The sequence below is a fragment of the Equus caballus genome, chromosome 24, assembly GCF_041296265.1.
Source record: "Equus caballus isolate H_3958 breed thoroughbred chromosome 24, TB-T2T, whole genome shotgun sequence".
Lineage (NCBI taxonomy): Eukaryota > Metazoa > Chordata > Mammalia > Perissodactyla > Equidae > Equus > Equus caballus.
Window position 1 is genome coordinate 58,233,369 of NC_091707.1, and position 21,990 is coordinate 58,255,358.

The 21,990-nt window shown below is 42.4% G+C and overlaps 1 protein-coding gene across 5 annotated transcripts in view; it reads left to right on the forward strand.

Annotated features, from left to right (window-relative positions):
• Positions 1-21,990, forward strand: part of TDRD9 (tudor domain containing 9) — a 119,463-nt gene that overhangs the window by 47,201 nt on the left and 50,272 nt on the right. For 3 of the 5 annotated variants that reach the window (XM_070249356.1, XM_070249352.1, XM_070249354.1), the window contains 8 exons: positions 7,593-7,657; positions 10,352-10,406; positions 10,564-10,648; positions 12,089-12,146; positions 15,390-15,494; positions 19,795-19,892; positions 20,531-20,662; positions 21,804-21,969. In XM_070249356.1, coding sequence (XP_070105457.1) covers positions 7,593-7,657; positions 10,352-10,406; positions 10,564-10,648; positions 12,089-12,146; positions 15,390-15,494; positions 19,795-19,892; positions 20,531-20,662; positions 21,804-21,969 — 764 coding nt within the window. The remainder of the gene's footprint in view (positions 1-7,592; positions 7,658-10,351; positions 10,407-10,563; positions 10,649-12,088; positions 12,147-15,389; positions 15,495-19,794; positions 19,893-20,530; positions 20,663-21,803; positions 21,970-21,990) is intronic. The other 2 variants (XM_070249353.1, XM_070249355.1) reach the window with 2 other exon arrangements.

The window sequence follows — 21,990 nt, forward strand, 5'->3', positions numbered from 1 at the left end:
ATGGAGCATTCTGTATATGTCTATTAAGTCCAACTGTTTTAGCTTTTCATTTAGCTCCACTGTTTCTCTGTTGATTTTCTGTCTGGATGATCTGTCCATTGATGTGAGTGGGGTGTTGAGGTCTCCTACAATTATTGTGTTATTTTCGATATCTTCTTTTAGGTTTGTTAATAGTTGCTTTATGAACTTTGGTGCTCCTGTGTTGGGTGCATAGATATTTATAAGTGTTATTTCTTCTTGATGAAGTGTCCCTTTGATCATTATATATTGGCCCTCTATGTCTCTCTTTACCTGCCTTATCTTGAAGTCTGTTTTGTCTGATATAAGTGTTCCGACACCTGCTTTCTTTTGTTTGCTATTAGCTTGGAGTATTGTCCTCCACCCCTTCACTCTGAGCATGTGTTTGTCCTTGGGGCTGAGGTGTGTTTCCTGGAGGCAACAAATTGTTGGATCTTGTTCTTTAATCCATTTTGCCACTCTGTGTCTTTTTATTGGAGAGTTCAGTCTGTTTACATTGAGGGTGATTATTGATGCATGAGGGCTTAATGCTGTCATTCTGTCGCTTGTTATCCGGTTTTCCTCTGTTTCCTTTGTTTCTTGTCCTGTGTGTTTTAGTCTACACGTTGACTTCTGCAATTTCTTATGCTGGGTTTGTTAGATTTTTCCTTATTTATGTTGGCTACCCTGAGGTTTGTATTCAGAATCTCGTGTATAACATAGTCCATTTTCTGGTGGTCTCTTACTTCCTTAGCCTAGACTGTTTCAGTCCCTTTCCTCCTCCCCTTCTAAATTATTATTTTTATCTCTTATTCCAACTTGTGTTGTGAGTTTGTGGTTAGAGTGCTAAAATTGTCTTTGCTTTGGTGATTTCCTTCCCTTTATCCTAATGCTATAGTTGAATCTTTGCTATCCTGTTCAGATTCTATCTATTTGTCTCCCTACTCTGTGTTTTGTGACCCCTTACTCCCTTTTTTCTTTTTTCAGGTATGAGAGCCTTCTTGAGGATTTCTTGTAGTGGAGGTCTTGTGATTACAAAGTCCCTTACCTTTTGTTTGTCTGGAAAAGATTTAATTTCTTCCTCATATCTGAAGGCTATTTTTGCTGGATAGAGTATTGTAGGTTATTTTCTTCAGCCTTGCTGCCCTGCGTATTCTTTCTTTGTCATTCATTTTTGCCAATTTTACTACTATATGCCTTGCAGTACGTCTTTTTACATTGACAAATCTAGGAGATCTCAAAGCTTCCTCCACACACATTTCTCTCTCAATCCCTGGATTTGGGAAGTTCTCCTCTATTATTTCGTTGAGCACACTTTCTGCTCCATTTTCCTTTTCCACGCCCTCAGGAATTCCAATGATTTTTAAGTTGCATTTTCACATTGAGTCAGCTATTTCTCTGAGATTCTGTTCATTTTTTAAAATTCTTCATTCTCTTTCTTCCTCTTTCTGGAGCCATTCAGCCTGTCTGTCTTTGATTATTCTAATTTGCTCCTCTATGGTGTCTACATGGGCATTCAGGGAATACGTATTCTGTTTTATCTGATCCATTGTATTTTTTCATCTATAGTATTTCTGATTGGTTCTTTATAGTTTCAACCTCTTTTGTGAAGTAACTCCAGAACTCGTTGAGTTGTTTCCATACTTCCCTTTACCTCATTGAGTATTTTGATGATAGCTATTTTGAACTCATTTTCACTTAGTTTACCTATTTCCAAGTCCTCAGGACATACTTCTGTGTTTTTATTGTTTTCCTTTTGGACTGGAGCTTTTATAAATTGCTGGATGGTAGAGGTGCGGTTTTTGCACATGATGCTATTATTTGGTTGCAGTTACAGCCTGTTGCCACTAGATGGGGGCTGAGAGCCGCATGTTCTGAGCCCTCCGCCTTCAGCTGTGATGGCTGTGTGCAGCGCTGGTTGGGGGAGGTGGGGCACTTTCTCTTGCATGCAGACCTGGATTCGGATCAGCTCTGGCTCTCTGGTTTCCTGGGGCCCTGGCTTGATGGGGTCCCCGCACTTGGAAGCTTTCCCCTGTTAGAGGATTTCTACTACATGGGCAGTGGGAGACCTGGACAATCCCTGGATGCGTGGCCCCTCACCCGCTCCTTCCCTCCCCCACTGCAGCGATCCCAGTCTCTAGGGGACGGAGCGAAGTTCTCTCCTACCCCGTTCCAGATCCTCCAAGGGCGGCTCCAGCCTCTCTGCCGTCCGTTGTTTGGCTGCTGTGGATCTCCCACCATTTCTGTTAATAGGATTTTTTCCTTTGGTTGGAAAGCAATTGCTCTTTTTGGTTGTAATTTGGAGGGGAGAGAGTCCCAGGTGAGCTCACACCGCCATGTTGCTGATGTCACTCCCTGTTTGTATTATTTCTGCTTCATGGAACTTACCTGTTTTTTGTAATCTAACATATGATCAGTTGTTATGAATATTCTGTGTACACTTGAAATGACCATTTTCTATTATCAGAATGAAAAGTTTGACATACGGCCATAAGATGCACCCTATTGATTGTTGTTTAGATGTTTTGATTTATTTTTGACCATATGATTGGTCTTGAAATGAGAATAGTATGTTAAAGTCTCCTATTATTAACGAATTTCTATTTCTTCCTCCATCATAGGTGGTTTCTGCTTCCTGAAGAGGGCTGCTCCATTTTTCTGGTGTGTAGATGTTTCTGTCAGAGTGTTGCTGTGAACCATGGCCTGTGGCATTGTCTTCTGCCCTTCTTTGTCTTGCTTCCTGCTGTTGGTTCTAAATTCTGCTTTGTCATGTGTCAGGACTGCAGCACCTACTTTCTTTTATTTGTCTTTGCCTCCAAATCCTTTGCCACCCCTTTGTTTTCACTCTGTTCTGAGTTGCTGGGTTGTGTCTTTTGCATAGATAGACTTGATTTTGCTGTGTGAGCCAGTCATGTTTTTTTCTTTTGCTCACTGAGTTCAGCTGTCCATGTTTATTGATATGATTGATGCATTTAATCTCAGATATGTCATATTTGCTATGTGATCTTTCCTTTTCTTTTTTTAAATTCTTTCTTGGTATTCAGGAAGGTTTATAATTTTGTTTTAGTGGTTACTTTTAATACTTGTATATAAGGCCTATAGTCTTCTTTTCCCTTACATAGGCTTCTGATATTTGTTATCTTAAGAAAGTATTCTCTGACTTGCACCTATTACCTTTGTGGTTAACAAGGAACTCACTGCACTTGTCCCTAAGTTCTCTCCATTCTCCTTCCTTTTTCCCCCTCATTTTAAAATGCCTGTATTGAGATAAAATTCACACAGTGTACAATATACTCATTTAAAATGTACGATTCAGTAGTTTTTGGTATATTCACGTAGATGTGCAGCCCTCACCATAGGCAATTTTAAAACATTTTCATCTCCTCAGAAAGAAACATCGAACCCTTTAGCTATTACACCTTATCCTTCCTCTCACCCCCAGCCCTAAGAGACCACTGATCAACTCTCTGTCTCTCTAGATTTCCTTATTCTTAACTTTCATATGGATGGAGTTGTATAGTGTATGGTCTTTTGTGACTGACTTTTTCACTTATCATAAGTTTTCAAGATTCATCCATGTTCTAGCACATATCAGTACTTTATTCTTTTTTATAACTGAATAATACTCCATTGTATGGATATACCACATTTTGTTTATCCAATTGTCTGTTGATGGAGATTTAGATTGTTCCCTCCTTTTGGCTTTTATGAATAATGCTTCTGTGAACTTTTGTGTACAAGTGTCTATGTGGACATATGTTTTCATTTTTCTTGTGTATATACCTAGGAGTGGAATTGCTGGATCATACAGTAACTCTGGGTTCCATCATTTGAGGAACTGCCAGCTTGTTTTCCAGAGTATCTGCATCATTTTACATTCCCACCAGCAGCTTGTGAAGGTTCTAATTTCTCCACATCCTTGCCAGTACTGGTTAATATCTGACTGTTTGATTCTAGCCATCCTGGTGGGTGTGAAGTGGTATCACATTGTGGTTTTGATTTGCATTTCCCTGATGATTGATGATGTTGAGCATCTTTTTATGTGTTTATTGGCCATTTGTATATCCGCTTTAGAAACATGTTTCATATTTACTTATTTATATTTAGAGACATGAATCCTTTGTCCATTTTTAATTAGGTTATTTCTTCTGATTATTGAATTGTAAGAATTCTTTATATTTTCTAGATACAAGCCCCTTATCAGATATGTGATTTTCAAATATTTTCTCCCACTCTGCAGGTTGTCTTTTTACTTTCTTGATGGTGTGCTTTGAAGCACAAAAGTTATACTTTTGATAGAATCCAATTTGTCTATTTTTTCTTGTGTTGCTCATGCTTTGGTGTCATAGCTAAGAATCCACAACAAAATTCAAGGTCATGAAGATTTACCCCTATGTTTTCTTTTAAGAGTTTTATAGTTTTTACTCTTTCATTTAGGTCTTTGATCCATTTTGAGTTATTTATTTGTTTGCTGAGGAAGATTAGCCCTGAGCTAACATCTATTGCCAATCTTCCTCTTTTTTTGCTTGAGAAAGATAAGCCCTGAGTTAAGGTCTGTGCCTATATTCCTCTACTTTGTATGTGGACGCTGCCACAACACGGCTGACGAGAGTGGTGTAGGTCTGCACCCAGGATCCAGACCTGCAAACCTGGGATGCCAGAGTGGACCAAGTTCAACTTAACCACTGGGCCACAGGGCCAGCCCCCATTTTGAGTTAATTTTTGTGTGAGGGAAGGGTCCAACTTCATTCCGTAGCCTGTGTGCTATCCAGTTGTCCCAGCACTCCAGGTTGAAAGACTATTCTTTCTCCATTGGCTAGTGTTGGCACCCTTGTCGAAAATCAGTTGACCATAGATGTGTGAATTTATTTCTGCACTCAAGATTCTATTCTGTTGATCCATGTGTCTCTCCTTGTGCCAGTGCCGCACTGTCTTGATTACCATTACTTCAAAGTAATTGTGAAATTAGAAGTGTGAGTCCTCCTGACTTCATACTTTTTGCTTTGGCTGTTCTGAGTCTGTATATTTCAACGTGAATTTTAGAATCCGCTTGTCAATTTCCACAAAGAGTCCAGCTAGGGTTCTGAAAGGGCCTGGGTTGAGTCTGGGGGTCAGTTTGGGGGGTGTTGCCATCCCGATAATGTTAAGTCTTCCAATCCATCAATGTAGGATGCTTTTCTGTTTCTTTAGATTTTTTTTCAACAGTGCTTAGAAGTTTTTAGAGTATAAGTTTTGCATTTATCTTGTTAAATTTATTGCTGTGTTTTATTGTTTTTGATGCTATTGTGAATGAAATCACTAGTTTCATTTTCGGATTGTTCATTGCAGATGTGTATAGAAAAAACACTAGATTTTTGTAGATCGATCTTATATCCTACAACCTTACTGAGCTCATTTATTAGTTCTAGTAGGATTCCTTGAGATTTTCCATATACAAGAGCATCTCATTTATGAATAGAGCTAGTTTTCTTTCTTCCTTTTGAATCTGGATGCCTGTTATTCCCTTTTCTTACCTGTTTGCCCCACAGCCTCTAGTACAGTGTTGAATAGGAGAGACGAGAGTGGATACCCTTGTCTTGTTCCAGATCCCAGTTTCCCCATGAGTATGACATTCACTGCGGGCTCTTGTAGATGCCCTTCGTCAGGTGGAAGAAGTTCGCTTCCATTCCCAGTTTGTTGAGTGTCTTATTGTGAAAGACTGTTGGATTTTGTCGAATGCTTTTTCCACGTCCATTGAGACAGCTGTGTGATTTCTGTTCTAACTCTATTGATATGATGTGTTACATTAATTGATTTTTAGATGTTAAATCAATTTTGCGTCCCTGGGATAAATCCCACTTCATTGTGGTGTATAATTCTTTTGTATGTTGCTGCATTTGATTTGCTAGTATTTTGCTTAGGATTTTTGCATTCATATTCATAAGAAATATTGGTCTGTGGTTTTCTTGTTTATGTCTTTGATTTTGGAATCAGGGTGATACTGGCCTCCTAAAGTAAGTTGAGAAATGTTCTGTTTTTTGGGGGAGTTTGTGAAAAATTGATATTACTTCTTTGAATGTTTGTTGTAATTCAGTTATGAAGCCATTGAGGTCTGGGCTTTTTTTCTTTCTTTCTTTTGATGAGGAAGATTGGTCCTGAGCTGACTTCTGTGCCAGTCTTCCTCTGTTTTGTATGTGAGATGCCACAGCATGGCTTGACGAGTAGTGTGTAGGTCCATGCCTGGGATCTGAACCTGCAAACCCTGGGCTGCCAAAGTGGAGCACTCAAACTTAATCACTGTGCCACTGGGATGGCCTCTGGGCATTTTTTTATGGATAGTTTTAAAATTACTGGTTCAGTTGTCTTTTCTTGGGTCATATATCCATTTCATGTAAGCTGTCTCATTTGCTGGCATACAGTTGTTTATGGTATTCCTTGATAATCCTTTGTATTTCTCTATGGTCAATATTAATGTCCTCTCTTTCATTTCTGATTCTAGTAGTTTGAGTCTTCTCTCTTTTGCTCTTGGTCAGACTAGCTAAAGATTTGTCAGTTTTGTTGATCTTTTCAAAGAACCAAGTTTTGGTTTCATTGGTTTTTCTTTGTTGTTTTCCTTTCTCTGTTTCATTAATTTCCACCCTAATCTTTATTATTTCTTGGAAAAGCCAAGAAATAATCTAGGCTGTGCCTGGGAGCAGCAACTGCCAAGGAGGAGGAGGGGTGTAAAGGGTAGACTAGTAACTGCTCCTCAGGTGCTCCGTGCTCCCGGCTGTTTCTGTCATGGTCCTCTTGCCAAACGGACAATGCCCTATTTGTTTTCTGGTTTCCTGTGTCTCTGCAGCTAGAATGTAAGCTCCAGAGAGCAGGGACATTGTCTGTTTCATTACTGCCGTATCCGCCTGCACGGAGGAGGGCCTGGCACAGAGGAGGGCCCACAGTGCTCGGAGGAAGGAGAGTTCTGATCTCACACAAACTAAATAGCGTAGTGACAGCGGCAGGCGAGCAGATGATTTGAGATCTTGGTTTGTCAAAATGCTTTCTAATAATAGTTTGGACTCCTTAGAGTTTCGATTTTGCCTGTAATTTTTTTTTATTTATTTAAAAAAATTTTTTTGAGGAAGATCAGCCCTGAGCTACCAATCCTGCTGCCAATCCTCCTCCTTTTGCTGAGGAAGACTGGCCCTGAGCTAACATCCGTGCTCATCTTCCTCTACTTTATATGTGGGACGCCTACCACAGCATGGCTTGCCAAGTGGTGCCATGTCTACACCCGGGATTCGAACTGGCGAACCCCAGGCTGCCGGAGCAGGACGTGCAAACTTAACCACTGTGCCACCAGGCCTTCCCCTACCTGTAGTTATTTTAAATGTTTTGTATTCTGAGGTAGCGAGGTTTTATGAGTAATAATGGGAGTCAAGAGGCTTGGGGTCCCCTGAATGATCATGGGCCTTGGATAGTGTCCATCCTTGGGACTCTGTTTTCTTATGGGAAGAAAGGACGTTATGCTGGATGATCTGTAAGAGCCTTTCAGGGTCAGAAGCTGCAGTGTGAAGGTTCTGGAAGAAGAGAGGCTCTCTTAGCTTGATTGATATTTGTGCACTTCACGTTTTTGACAGGAAGAAGACCTGGTCAGGTGCCCAGTTTGTGTCAGAGCGGAGCAGCGTGTTGGTGTTTTTACCAGGTGAGTGTTGTACTTTTGTAACCTGGAATTATAATGCCCTGGACAGAGGCTGAGTCTTTGTCTAGCATAGGTTATGAAAAATGATATTTGCTGTTTGGGTTTATTCTTTCTAGACCCTAAGAATGTGAACAAATGTGATTTTCAGTTTGACTTCTTACTATAACTTTTACGTTACTTAAAGATTGATAATGAAGAGTTTAATTTTTTTGAAGGCAATCTTACCCTCTTCATAATTTTCAAGAAAAGACTTGACTTTGTTAAATTTGGTATTTCATGTATATGATTATAAATGGGAGGTAATTGGGGCCGGCCCCGTGGCTGAGTGGTTAAGTTTGCGCGCTCCACTTTGGCGTCCCAGGGTTTGTCTGGTTCGGATCCTGGGCGCAGACGTGGCACTGCTCGTCAGGCCTTGCTGAGGTGGTGTCCCACATGCCACAACTAGAAGGATCCACAACTGGAAAAAAAAATACAACTATGTACTGGAGGGATTTGGGGAGAAAAAGCAGGGGAAAAAAAAAAAGATTGGCAACAGTTGTTAGCTCAGGTGCCAGTTTTAAAAAAATAAAAAAATAAAAATTTTAAAAAAGTGAGATAATTGTCATAAATCTATTTTTAAAGCTTATTTAATAATATTAAATATTATTAAGTAATAGTGTTGTTATTATAATACCACAAGAATCATCAGAGTCCTCGAGTTCCTTTCTCACTGTTTGAGAAAATAGGCTCTTAAAATACTGGAAAAGATTAATTTACGTTAAATTGTTCTTTTTCTGAATGATTTTTTTGATGTTTTAAAAATCAAGTGGTATAGCTTAATGAAACATTATGACAGTACAAGTGTTTTTTGTTATTGGAAGGTAATATATGGAGCATGTGAGTGTTTGTGCTAATACTAATGGAGAACAAAAGGCATGAATAAGAATGTAACACATGAGTTTAACACTTTGATCATATTGTGCTTAGGTTGATATTGGTTAGTTTTGTATGCAGAAAACAACCATTCGCTGACAGTGGGGTGGAATTCCATTTGCCCCAATAAATATTTATCAAAAACTACTGTGCGCATGATGCCATATTAAGGAAAAAAGGACCAAAGCAGAGCTGTGGTGATACTAGCTCAAGGAGATACCTAAAATGAGATAAATCCTTTTTAAGTGCTAAACATTGCCCAGGTAAAATATGTGTAAGTGATATTTTACCGTGCAGTTTGTCTTTCTGTTATGTGCTTGTGTGAATTCAAGTTTGTTGTGTGTTTATTTCAGTAGGGGAGCTTTTGGGAATGGTTCTGTCTTAGTTTTCTAGGGCTGCTGTAACAAAGTGCTATGAACTGGAAGGCTTAGAACAACAGAAATGTGTTTTCTCACTGTTCTGGAGGCTAGAAGTTCAAAAGCCTGGTGTCAGCAGGGCCATGCTCCCTCTGTGGCTCTGGGGAGAGCCCTTCTTTGCCTCTTCCTGCCTTCTGGTGGTGGCCGTCAAGTTTTGGCCTTTCTTGGCTTGTGGCTGCATCACTTCCATCTCTGCCTCCATCATTACACACATTCTCTGTGCGTGTGTCTGTCTGTCTTCCCTTCTTCTTTAAAGGACACTGGTCCTATTAGATTAAAGGCCCATTCTGCTCCTGTGTGACCTCATCTTAACTGATGATGTCTGCAGTGACACTGTAAATAAAGTCACATTCTGAGTTACTGGGGTTAGGACTTCAACATCTTTTTGGGGGACACAGTTCAACCCATAACAGGTTCAAATACTGATGATTCAGGATGAGGCAAAGGCACTGCAAGCTTTCTATATCAATAAGCATTTTTTAAACCTAATGAAAAAAATTTAGCATATCTGTGTGACCAATACTTTCTTTTTCCTTTCTTTTTTTCTTCCCTGAGCTAACGTATGTGCCAGTTTTCCTCTGCTTTGCATGTGGGATGCTGCCATAGCATGGCTTGATGAGTGGTGTGTAGGTCCATGCCCAGGATCCAAACCCATGAACCCTGGGCCGCTGAAGTGGAGCAAGCGAACTTAACCACTATGCCACATGGCTGGCCCCTGTGACCAACACTTTTTATTTTTATTTATTTATTTATTTATTTATTTATTTTTTGGTGAGGAAGATTGGCCCTGAGCTAACATCTGTGGCCAATCTTACCCTTTTTGCTTGAGGAAGATTTCCCTGAGCTAACCTCTGTGCCAGTCTTCCTTCATTTTGTATGTGGGATGCTGCCACTGCATGGCTTGAGTGGTGCATAGGTCCATGCCCAGGATCTGAACCGGTGAACCCTGGGCTGCTGAAGTGAAATGTTTGAACTTAACCACTACGCCACTGGCCTGACCAATACTTTTTAAATGTTATTTTTTGGTTGTCAAATTTTGCATGCTCATTGTAGGAAATTTGGAAAATCAATGGGAAAAAAAGAGAAATGTAAAGTTACTCATGGCCACATTCACAGGCAGTCCCTGTTGTGGAGAGGAGAACTGACGCTGGAAGAATGTGGCTTTTCTCATGTTTCTGAGTTCCTAATGGTCAGTGTCATGGTACATGTTTACTTGTAATTCTGATATGCTTAGGTGAAGAGGATAAAAACATCAAATAAAATGAGTCGATAGGGCCTTTGGAAAAGATGTCATCTTAATTTAAAGGTTGCTTTTAGCAATAAATACAAATAAATCTATTTTTCCCCTCCATTGTTTTTTCTTCCCTAGGTCTAGGTGAAATAAACTATATGCATGAACTTCTCACAAACATGGTTCACAAAAGGTGTGTTTAAAATGATACAGCTAATTTTTCACTTATAAACCATTGTATGTTTCTGCCTTAAATAGTTTTAATTATCTCAATGAGCACTCACTCGTTTTTGTAAGTTCTCAGTATGTTTGTCCTTTATGGGTGTTTTACTTCATTAATCTGTTTCTAGGTTACAGGTCTATCCACTCCATTCCAGTGTGACTTTGGAGGAACAGAATAATGTGTTTTTAAGCCCGGTGCCTGGATACAGAAAGGTAGGAGAGCTGGGAGCAAGTTCTGAGCACTTTGGTTCACTTTCCTTCGAGACTTTTCTAATTAAAATGCTAACAATTCAGCTTATTTCTCCATGTATTCTGTAGCCAGTGGTTAGGCACCTAAACAAATGCTTGCCTGATGAGCCAGGTGTGTTATTTAGTTTTGTCTTTTATTCTGTAAATCAGTTTGCTCAGGTTTTATAATTTCCTCCACTTCAGGGCATTGTTGCAAGTGGATTTCAGTCCCTTTAACTCTGGCATTTCTCAAAGCACGGGGTTGTTCTAGTGTCCCTGGCCCGGCTCTGGAGACTGTGGCTAGGACCCACTTTCTTATTCCTGGTTTAGGAGGATTTCTTTAATCTCAGGTTGTACAGGAGCGATGGTATTGTCTTATCACAACTCTTCTGGAGCTGCTTGAGATGATCAGGGACCCCGAGTGTGCACCCCAGACCCCTGATTTCACTGAGAGTATTCCGAATCTCCAGGGGCAGCCAAGACCTTGCAGATCTCCCAGGGCAATGCCAGGCTACAGTGGAATTCCTCTGGACTTTAGCCTGGTTGTGCTTTTTGCTGCTGGTTAATTCCAGGACCCCCCTGAAACTACCCTGTCTGAGCTCAGGGAGACCCGTCTTTGCTGTTTCTTGCCTGTTCGTTTAAGCACCTGCTGTGTTGCACGTGCCTGTTTTTTTGTACATCAGGGGCTTCCTGTGGACCCCTGAGAGTCCACCAGGGAGAGGATGTCACTTGACACCGAGATGTAGGAGTTAAGAGCGTGCATGTGGAACTGGACAGGCGACTTAGGTCTCTGTCACCTGTAGTTGTGTGACTTTGAGCAAATGACTTTTCTAAGAATTTTATCATTTGAGAGTTGAATCAGTAGGTACTGTGCAGAGTGGTTAGGAAGCTTAATTATGGTGGTAGATGTCCGTACTTAAGTTGTAGCAGGGCTCCAGTGCCTGACGTGAAGTAGGTGTCCAAGGAAGGGCCGATAGTGCTACAGACGAGAGCTGGGCTCTGTGGGCTACCTGGTTCACGCCGGGAGCAGTTCTCAGCATTTTACGCTTGTTAACTCATACGATCTTCACAACAGCCCTGTTAGGATAGTTTGTTATGACCTCTATTTTACATGTGATAAAAATGAGGTCAGTACTTGGCCCCAGGTCCCACCCTGGTGTGGAGCAGGGTGGGATCCCAGCAAGCTTGGCTGGTGAGCCCAGGCTGCACTGCCTCCTCCTCAGGACCCTCCTGCCCCAGGACCCAGGACCCATGATCAGTTGTGACTTGTGTAAAGAATGAAACGACTGATTTCAAAGTTTGAGGCCAGTATTTACATTAAGAAACTTTTGAATAATTTTTGAGTTTGAGGTTTGTTTTTTAACTTTGCCTAATAATTTCCAGAATATAGTAAGAATATCAGGTTCTTTTTTTGATGTTTGATAGATTATTCTGTCCACCAACATTGCAGAGAGTTCTGTCACAGTTCCAGATGTCAAATATGGTAAGATGCCTCTCTGTTTTCCTCACCACATAAACTGTAGCATTTGTAGATGTATCTTCCCCTCCGGAATTGTTCTCCCCTCTCTTCCCCATCTCTCTCCTGTTTTGGAATAGAGAGTTTAGCAAAGTGGGTTCCTAGGCTTTCTCTTTTGCGTGTAGGTTTCCTTTTCTTCCTCTCAGCACACCACGTCACAGGGCAGCCCTCGGGCCAAGGTTGCTGTCAGGAAGTGTTGGGGGCACTTCAAGGGAGCTTGTGGGCAGGAGAGCTTTGGGGCTGCCCCAGGTGGAGTTCTGTGACTGGAGGGAGGCAGATAGCGGGGGGGGCAGCGTGGGGAATCTGTGTTAGGGAAGGTGGTTCAGAAGGATACCACGTCAACTCAGGAGGGAAGCCACTGCACCCTGGTCTGGGCTTCTATATGTGTGTCCTTTGTGATTGCTTTGTGAGATTGCTGTAGTGAGTTTTCTGAATTCACTAATTCCTATTTGTGCCAGGCACTGTTCTCAATGCTAGGAGTACAGTGTTGAATAAGACAAGGCCCCGTCCTCATGGTGACAACCTTCCGGTGGGAGACAGACAATTGGGTAAAAAAAAGTGTAATTTCTGGTAGAGAGAAATGTTATATAGGAAAATAAATCAGAGAAAGGGGTTTCCGTTACTAGGAAAAACGATCTTTTAGATAGGGTGATGTTTGAACAAGACTTGAGTGAGGAGTGAGCCACGGAGAGGTGTGGTTCCGGCAGAGGGAAGGGCTTTGAGGAGCAGCAAGGAGGCCGTGTGGCTGGCTGGGTAAACCAGGGGAAATGATGGTTAGTGTTTGCCTTTGTGCCAGGGAGTGTTCTCGGTGCCAGGGAAATAGCAGTAAACCCATCAGTCTTTGTTCTCATAACCCATGCAGCAGTGGGTTTTTGAAAGATAGACAATAAATAAGATAAATAAAAATATGTAATAAGTTATGGCATGGCTAAGAGAAGAAAGCAGGGGACTGTGGGTAGGGAGTGTTAGGGAAGGGCACCCGAAGAGATGGAGCTTCGTCTGTGGTCGGGGGAGTGAGTCACGCGCACATCTGGAGGAAGCCCTTCTGTGGAAGGAACAGAAAGTGCAGAGTCCCTAAGGCAAGAGCACAAACCAGCGAGGAGGCCAGGGGGCTGGGTGGGTGAGCAGAGGAGGCAGTTGCTTGGCAGGAAGCCAGGGAGGCAGGGCCTCCAGGGCATTGTAGACTCTGGCTTGGACTGTGTCCGATGGCGGACTCTTAGAGAGCTTTGAGACGGGAGTGATGGAACCCAGTGTTCATTCAACAGAATCACTCAGGGAAGAGACCAAAATGAGGCAAAGGGGAGAAGAAGGTGATGAGTTAGGAGGCTGTCACGGTAATTTGGGCAGGGATGGACGGTGGCTTAGAACAGGATGGTAGTGGCGGGAGAAATAAGGGTTTCAGTTTCTGGATAGAGTCTACAGGCGGAGCCCATGGGGATTGTCTGAGGAATCTGGTACAGGGATTGTGAGAGGCATATCAAGGTTGACTCCCAGGACGTGTGGCCTGAGAACTGGAAGAATGGAGTCCCCTGTGAGATGGTGAAGACGGGGGTGGGGTGGGAGCAGGGCAGATGAAGAGCTTGGATTTGGACGTGGAAGTTTGAGACACCAGCTAGATGTCCAGGGGGAGATGTTGAGGGTGCAGTTGGCTGTGTGAGCCTGGAGGCCAGGGCAGAGGAGCAACCTGGAGTGGTCAGTGGATGACAGAGCTCTGCAGTGAGTGCACGCAGGGAAGGCAGTTCTGCTGTTTAAAGTTGGGAGATAAAGAGGAGCTGCAGAGGGGCAGCCAATGAAGTCCTAGAAAACAAATTAGAAAGCATTTTGTGGAGGATGGGGTGAACAAGTATGTCATGCTGATGTTAAGTCAAGTTTGAGGAAGCCTGAAAACTGGCCGTGGGAATTAGCAACATCGACATCATCAGTGACCTTGACAAGAGCAGTTTTGGTGAGGCAAAGCCTGCTTGGAATGGGTTCCAGAAGGAATAGGAGAGCAGTTGGAGACAGTGAAGTCAGACAACACTCTTAAGGCTTTTGTTGTAAGGGGGAGCAGAGAAATGGGGCAGTAGCCGAAGGGAAGGTGGGGCCAAGAGAGCATTTTTCCCGGACAGGAGACCCAACAGCACTTTTGTTGAGTGATGGGAAGGGTGCAGAGAGGATGATGCAGGAGAGCAGGCCTGATTGCTGCAGCCTTGTCCTTGGGAAGGAGAGAGGGGGTGTGACAGAGGGTGCCAGGAGAGGGGTTGGCAAGGGAGTTCAAGGTACATGCAAGAAGTGATTAAAATGATGGATCATGGACCTGTGGTTTGGTCAGGAGGGAAGTGAGGCTGTGGGGCGAAGTGGTGAGGGGCAGTTAGCAGGTCCTAAGATGGACAGATTGTAGGTCCATCTGTAGAGATTAAGGATTGCTGGGGTAGGTTACCAGACAGGGAGACGGACGCTTGAATTGAGAGGGAGGAGGGGTTGCTGCCACTGGTAATGACAGTGTCCGGTATGGAAGGAGATGGTGACACAGGGTGGAAGAGGAGATCATTGGAGGAGAGGAGTTCATGGAACTGAGAGCCTGGATGTTGCCAGCATTGTTTTCGTGGGTTCTGAAATTACCCACAAAATTATGGTGTTGGAGAGCATCAGAGGGCTGGGGAGCCAGGAAGGAGGGGGTGCTCATGGTGGCCTAGTTAGTGAGCAGGAGGTTTTCCAGGAGGGAAGTGGCAGTGAGGAGCCAGGCGGACGCCTGCTCCTCCTTCAGGCTCAGTGTGGGAGGTTTGCACCCCCGCCTGCAGAACGCAGCCTGCTTTCCCTGTCAGGATGGGGGGACGTGTCCAGAGAAGAGCTGCAGGGGCTGCTGTCATCTGGGTTTTACAAAGGAGGACACTGCAGCACCAAGAAACTGAGCAGCTCCCCCACCCCGGGGTTGTATCCCAGTGATGATCCTCCTATGGGTGCAGTCAGATGGGCTCTTCTTATGACATGTCAGATCTTACAGGGAATACCTTCTTTACACCCAAAGACTCCGGTCCTTAGAAGAAACAATGTGACCACAGCCTCCCTGTCCTGGGCAGTAAGGAATGGCCAGTGCATTTCCAGAGGCTTCTGTGTGTGCACTGATTCTAAAGGCTGCATGTTTCGTATTGTTTTATCACTATGCCTTGTGATTATTACTCAATGATTTCTTGTTAGCATGGTGTTTACATTCCTTTTTTTAAATGACAGTTATAGATTTTTGTTTGACTAGAACTCTGGTTTGTGATGAAGATACAAATTATCAGAGTCTGCGATTGAGTTGGGCCTCTAAAACCAGTTGTAATCAGAGAAAAGGTAAGGCATTTGTGTTCCAGCATGAGAATGAGTCAGTGGCACATTCCAATGTCTTTTTAAAATTTTTGTGTTTTTGTGTTTTTACTCTTATTCAGATATTTCGTTTATTGGCACCAGTTTTAAGTTTTAAGCAACATCATCTCATATTATTAGATTCTCCATTTAAATCCATGGTTCTCTCATCTATTGAATTAGGTGACAATCTTTGTACATATGGATAAGCCTCCTATCATCTCAACACTATCATTTTTCACAACGAATTTAAAAAATTTTTGGTGAATAGTTATGGAAGCGAAGTGGATCACTTTATTAATTTTTGATAATGTTTCCTCTGACTTCTCTCCAAATTTCGGTAGGGTTATTTTTCCTAAACTGGCTCCATGGAGGGTACAGCATCTGCTGCGAGCTGCACATGTTGTTTCAGTGGGGAGACGGAGGCATGGAGCCGTTTGTCGGGCTGGGGGCTTTGGCCACAGTGGAGGGGCAGTCATGACATACTCAGTCACTTGTCAGGGACTGGCTCCAGGGGACGGTGTTCTTGGTGTGGACGAGACGTGGCTTGTGCTTTGTTAGAGAACCTTTTGGGGAGTTTGGGTGAAGGACCATTCCAAGAACACCTGTTGGGCAGTAAAGCTGCTGCATCCGAAATAGGATAAAGGCAGCATTCCATGGCTGCTTCCCACGTGCCAGGCGCAGATCTGAGTACGGTTCGTGCACTCCCTCATTTAGTCCTCAGCACCACCCTGTGAGGCAGAGCACTGGTAATAGCCTCATTTTTCAATCCTGTAGCCAAGATTCGGAGAAGTGACCTGCTCAGCTAGTACTGGAAAGTGAGACTGGGGTTGGAATCCAGAAATCTGGCTACAGGCCACATTCTTTATTTTTTTGTGTGTGAGGAAGATTGTCGCTGAGCTAACATCTGTTGCCAGTCTTCCTCTTTTTGCTTGAGGAAGATTGTTGCTGAACTAACATCTGTGCCAGTCTTCCCCTATGTTATGTGGGACGCTGCCACAGCGTGGCTTGACCAGTGGTGCTAAGTCCATGCCTGGGATCCAAACCTGCAAACTCTGGGCCACTGAAGCGGAGCATGCAAACTTAACCACTGTGCCACTGGCCCAGCACCCTGCGTTCTTAACCACTTTACTCTCTTCCTCTCTTGAAATGAATTCCTAGAGAGGGATTAAGAGAGAATGACTAAGTGGTTATTAAAACATGGTCGTGAAGAGCTTCTCATCACTTTGGAAGAACCTTATGTTGAGTTATTATGTTATAAAGTTGAGTGAAAAAAGGATATTAAACTGTAATCACCTCACTGTGTTTAACCTTCCCCACCCAAAAAACCCTGCAAAATCAAAAACTATGCTTAGAAAAAATGATGAGAAATAAATTTTTGAAAATATTAAATGTGATGTCTTTGGGTCAGTCTTGAGGTTATAGTAGTTTCATCCTTTGTCAGTGTTTTTGAATGCTCAAATATCTGTAATAGAAAAATCTTCTCCTACAGGAAGTTGCGAAAGTAGTCGTACTTAGAGTCCCTCAAACCCTTAGCCGGTGTCCCCCAGCTTGTCAGTGGTGACATCTTAGGTAACCATAGTACAGTGTCAGAACCACCAGTTGACGTCAGTACAATACATAGACCACAGACCTTGATCACTTTCACAGTTTCTCACACGCTCCTGTGTGTGTTTCTGTGCAGTTTGATCCCTTGTGTAGCTTGACGTAACCACCACGATCAGAATACAGAACTGGTCCACCGCCTCGAAGGAACTGCCTGGTGCTGCCCCTTTGTAGTCATATCACTCCCCCAAAACTGCTCTCTCTGTCAACAGCTAATCTGTCCTTCATAGTTTTGTCGTTTTGAGAATGTTGTACAAATGGAATGATAAAGCGTGCAGCCTTTTGAGATGGGCTTTCTTCACTCGGCATGAGTCCTTGAGAGCCGTCCAAGTGTCACTAGTTCCTTCCTTTTTGTTGCTGAATCCCATTGTACCATTCACCTGTTGAAGGACATTTGAGTTGTTTCTAGTTGTTGGTGATTACGAATAAAACCACTGTGAATATTGATATACAGATATTTCATTTCTTTGGGATAAAAGCCCAGGAAGGCAATTGCTGGGTGCTATGGTAAGTATATGCTTAGTTTTATAAGAAACTGCCCCAGACTGTTTCCATGGTGGCTGTACCATTTTATGCTCATACTAGCAACGTATGCGATCCCTTTGCTCCACACCCTTGCCAGCATTTGGTGTTACCGCTGTTTGTTACTTTACCCATTCTAAAAGTATATAATAATATCTCATTGTGATTTTAACTGGCATTTTCTTAATAGCTACTGAGATTGAATATCCTTTCCTGTGCTTTTTTGCCATCTGTATCTCTTCAGTGAGATGTCTGTTCAGTCTTTTGTCCTTTTTGTAACTGGATTGTTTGTATTTTTACGTGAGTTTTGAGAGTTTGTATAACCTAGATACTACTCCTTTGTTAGATATGTGGTTTGCAAATATTGTCTCCTAGTCTGTAGATTGTCTTTTCATTCTCTTAACAGTCTTTCATAGAGAAAAAGTTGTAAATTTTGATGAGGTCTGATTTATCAGTTTTTCCTTTTGTGGTTCGTGCTTTTGGTGTCATATGTGAGAACTCTTCACCTAGCCCTGGGTTGAAAAGATTTTTCTCCTGTGTTTTCTTCAAAAAAAGGTTCATAGCTTTGTTTTGCATTTACGTCAGTGGTGTGTTTGAATTACTTTTTGTAGAAGGTGTGAGGTTTGGATCGAGGTTCATTTCTTTGCCTGTAGATGTCCAGTTGGTTCAGCACCATTGTACCCCTTCCACTGAGTGGCTTCTCTGCCTTTGTGAAACATCACTTGACTACACGTGGGCAGGTCTGTTTCTGGGTTCTTTATTATGTTCTGTCATCTACATGTCTTTCCTTCCCCCAACACCACATTTTCTGGATTACTACATAATAAGACTTACCATAGAACAGACTGAGTCCTCTCACTTTCCTCTTCATTTTCAAGATTGTTTTAGCTATTCTACTGTGCCTTTCCATAGACGTTTTGGAATAAGCTTGTCTGTTTCTACAAAAAGTCTCCCTGTGATTTTGATGGGAACCGTGTTCAACCTGTGGATCAGTTTGTGGAGAACTGATCCTTTGCCGTGTTGTCTTCCGATCCTGAACACAGTATGTGTCTCCGTTTATTTGGGCTGTCTTTGATTTCTTTAATCAGCTTTGTGTTGTTTTCAGCATACAGATCCTGTGCATGTTTTGTTGGATTTACCCCCAAGTATTTAATTTTATTTGGAGTGATTGTAAATCACATTGCATTTTAAATTTCGGTTTCCACATCTTCGTTACTAGTATGTAGAAATGTGATTGATTTTTGTGTGTTGATCTTGCATCCTGTGACTGCTGAATTCACTAATTAGTTCTAGGAGTTGTTTTTGGTTTTGTTTTTTGTCCTTACTTTGGGATTTTCTACTTAGACAGTCCTGTCATTTGCAGATAAGGTGGGGGATGGTGGTGGAGGAAGGGGGGCGGGGGTGGAAGGGAGCAGGAGCCCAGACTCCACAGGTGGGGAAGGAAACACTTCCCTGGGCTGCCTCGTTTTTTCAAAGCTGTCTGTTTATTAAGGACACCCCCTGTCCCCCACTCTCTCTCCTTAGGAGATCGTATCACGTTTGCGGTAAAGGAGTTTCTACTCCACAAGCGATACAGCCCTAAGAGAAGGACTGTTTATATGCTGGTCTCCATGGACCAGGCCTGGTTCTGAGCTCTTTGCATGTAATTACTCCTTTAGTACATACTTTAGTAGGAAGCAGCTGTCTTGAAGGATGTCTTTGCAGAGGCATTAGGGTGGACAGAAGCGGTGAAAAGCTTAGGAGGCTATGACAGCCTCCTGCACGTCTCACTGCACAGCTATTTTCCTGGGGACCGCAGCTTCTTTTGGCGACTTCAGTACTTTTGTTTGGTGACCTCAATGATTTTACTAGTATGAACTATACATTTGCAGGAAATGTGTGGTATTTAAAATGTTTTAATTTTCATTGCATTTTGGGGCCAAGGTTATTTTCTTTAGAAATACCCGTTGGATTTAATACTATAGATCACTGAGTAGATGTCAGCACTTAATCTGTATGTATGAGATGACTTCTAACATTAATTCTAAAGGTTTTACTGACCTGGTCTGGTAGAAGATAATGAAAGTTTTTCTTAATATTTAATGGTTATTCTTAAATAAATCTTTATGCTAATATTAAAGTAATTAATGCCAGATGCTGTTTGAACGTTTCTCCTTTGAAGGCCGTGCTGGACGAGTGTCTAAAGGTTACTGTTATAGACTGATACACAAGGATTTCTGGGACAACTCCATTCCTGACCATGTGGTTCCGGAGATGTTGGTAATACACTCTGGTCATTTTCAAAGTTTATTTTTCATAGACAAGAGTTTTACTGAACAGTCTAAGTAATACAGTTTTAAGTGTTATGTGATTTTGATTCCAGAAAGATCATTGTGTGACCAAATTAGTCTTTAGCCACAGTAGCAGTATTAAGCACGTACCCTTTATTAAGCACCAGGTACTCTACCGGGGGCTCCCCACACATTTTAAGTGTTTCCTGAGAGCAGTGCTTCCTGGTGTCTCTTGGCTCCGTAATAGGATGGTCCTTAAATGCTGCTGCTCTCTGTTTCCTTTTATGAGTCATAATTGTGGATCTGGCTTTTCTGTCCTCTTTCTCTCTCCCCTTCTTTCTCTCCCTCCTGTTTCTGCCCTCTCTTTCTCTCCTTTCTCCCTTGTCCGCTCTTCGCTGCTTCATCTTTCTCTTCTTTCCTCTCTCCCCAGTCTCTCTCCCCCTTCTCTCTCCCCCTTCTCTCTCTCTCTCTCCTTTCTCCTTCTCTTCCTCTTTCTCAATCCTCTAGTTTTCTTCCTCTTTCTCTCCTCCTCTTTTCTGCTTCTCTCTCTCTAAAGTACTGCTCATGGGAATGGGTTAATTGATTTAGTTATTTTATTATTTCTAAATTTAAGTTTTGTTCTTTCAGCGTTGTCCATTAGGAAGCACAATATTGAAAGTGAAGTTACTTGACATGGGCGAACCAAGAGCTCTGTTGGCCACTGCCCTTTCTCCGCCTAGTCTGAGTGACATTGAACGTACCATCCTTCTACTAAAGGAGGTAGGCCTGTCTGATATTTTCCAGTATTGGCAAAAGCCAAGATTTTTTGGGTAAATTTTAAAACTTTTAAAATGTGGGTATCTTTAAGGTATTTTGACTGTTGTAAATGATCAGCATTTGCTTGAAAAAGCATGTATAATTATGACTAAGTGTTGATTCCAGAGTCCATACATGTTGTTTATACCAGCTTTGTTAGCTGTCTTGCTGAAACTTCTGCTCTCTCACGTCTGCATTGCTTCTCCCCATGCCACCTCCCTTCCCCGCTTGCTGTTTGTTGGCACAGTTGAGCAGCGCTGGGATGAGAAACAGCATCAATATACTTAATGGTTATTCTTAAATATATCTTTATGCGAATGTTAAAGTAGTTAGTGCCAGATGGTGTTTGATTGTTTCTCCTTGGAAGGCGGTGCTGGACTACTGTCTGAAGTGTGCTGTTCTGGGACGACTCCACCCTGAGCATGTTCTCCTGCTGTTGCTCCCTCAGTCTTCTCCTCACTTTCCCTTGAATGCTGTTCCTCACCCTCATTCTAGCTTTTTCCTTTTGTTGCTGGAAACTCTGCTCTGCCTACTTTGAATTCTACACCCGACTTGTGCTCGGCTCCTGCTATTTGCAGCCAGTGCCTGGCACACGCTGCATCCTGGTCTACATACTGTTGGTTGGGGTGATGGACCTTCTGCTTCTGCCCTTGAGATTGGGGTGCCTCGTGTTTTACCTTTATTTTGACACCTGCGTGGGTTTCCTCGAAATACACTTTGTCAGGTTAAGGAAGTTTTTTTCCATACACAGTTTAGTACATTTTGTTGTGAGTGACCATCGTGGTATTGCAGTTGGATCTTTGGTTTAGTATTGCGCATGCCGTATTTGTTATTGTGAGTTAAGTAGACCTTTGTGGAGGTATCTTTGAGGGTTATCTACAGTAGCATCATTTTTAAAAAATACTAGAATGTGTTTTAAAATCCCAAAAAGCAAATTAAAAAAAATTTTTTGGTAGCATCAATCTTTCATAAGTCGACTTAGATGTCTTTTAGAACTTTAGTCACCAAAATTTGGTCTTCATTTCCTCTATTAGACTCCCTGATTTAAGGGAAAAAAGAGTTGAATAAATCAGCACTTGCTAATAGTACCATTTATTTTCTAAAGGTTGGAGCACTTGCAGTGAGCGGGCAGAGAGAAGATGAAAACCCCCATGATGGTGAACTGACCTTCTTAGGAAGAGTTTTAGCCCAGCTTCCTGTTAATCAGCAGCTTGGCAAACTCATCGTCCTCGGACATGTGTTTGGATGTCTAGATGAATGTCTGATCATAGGTAAGTGCGACAACAAAGAAA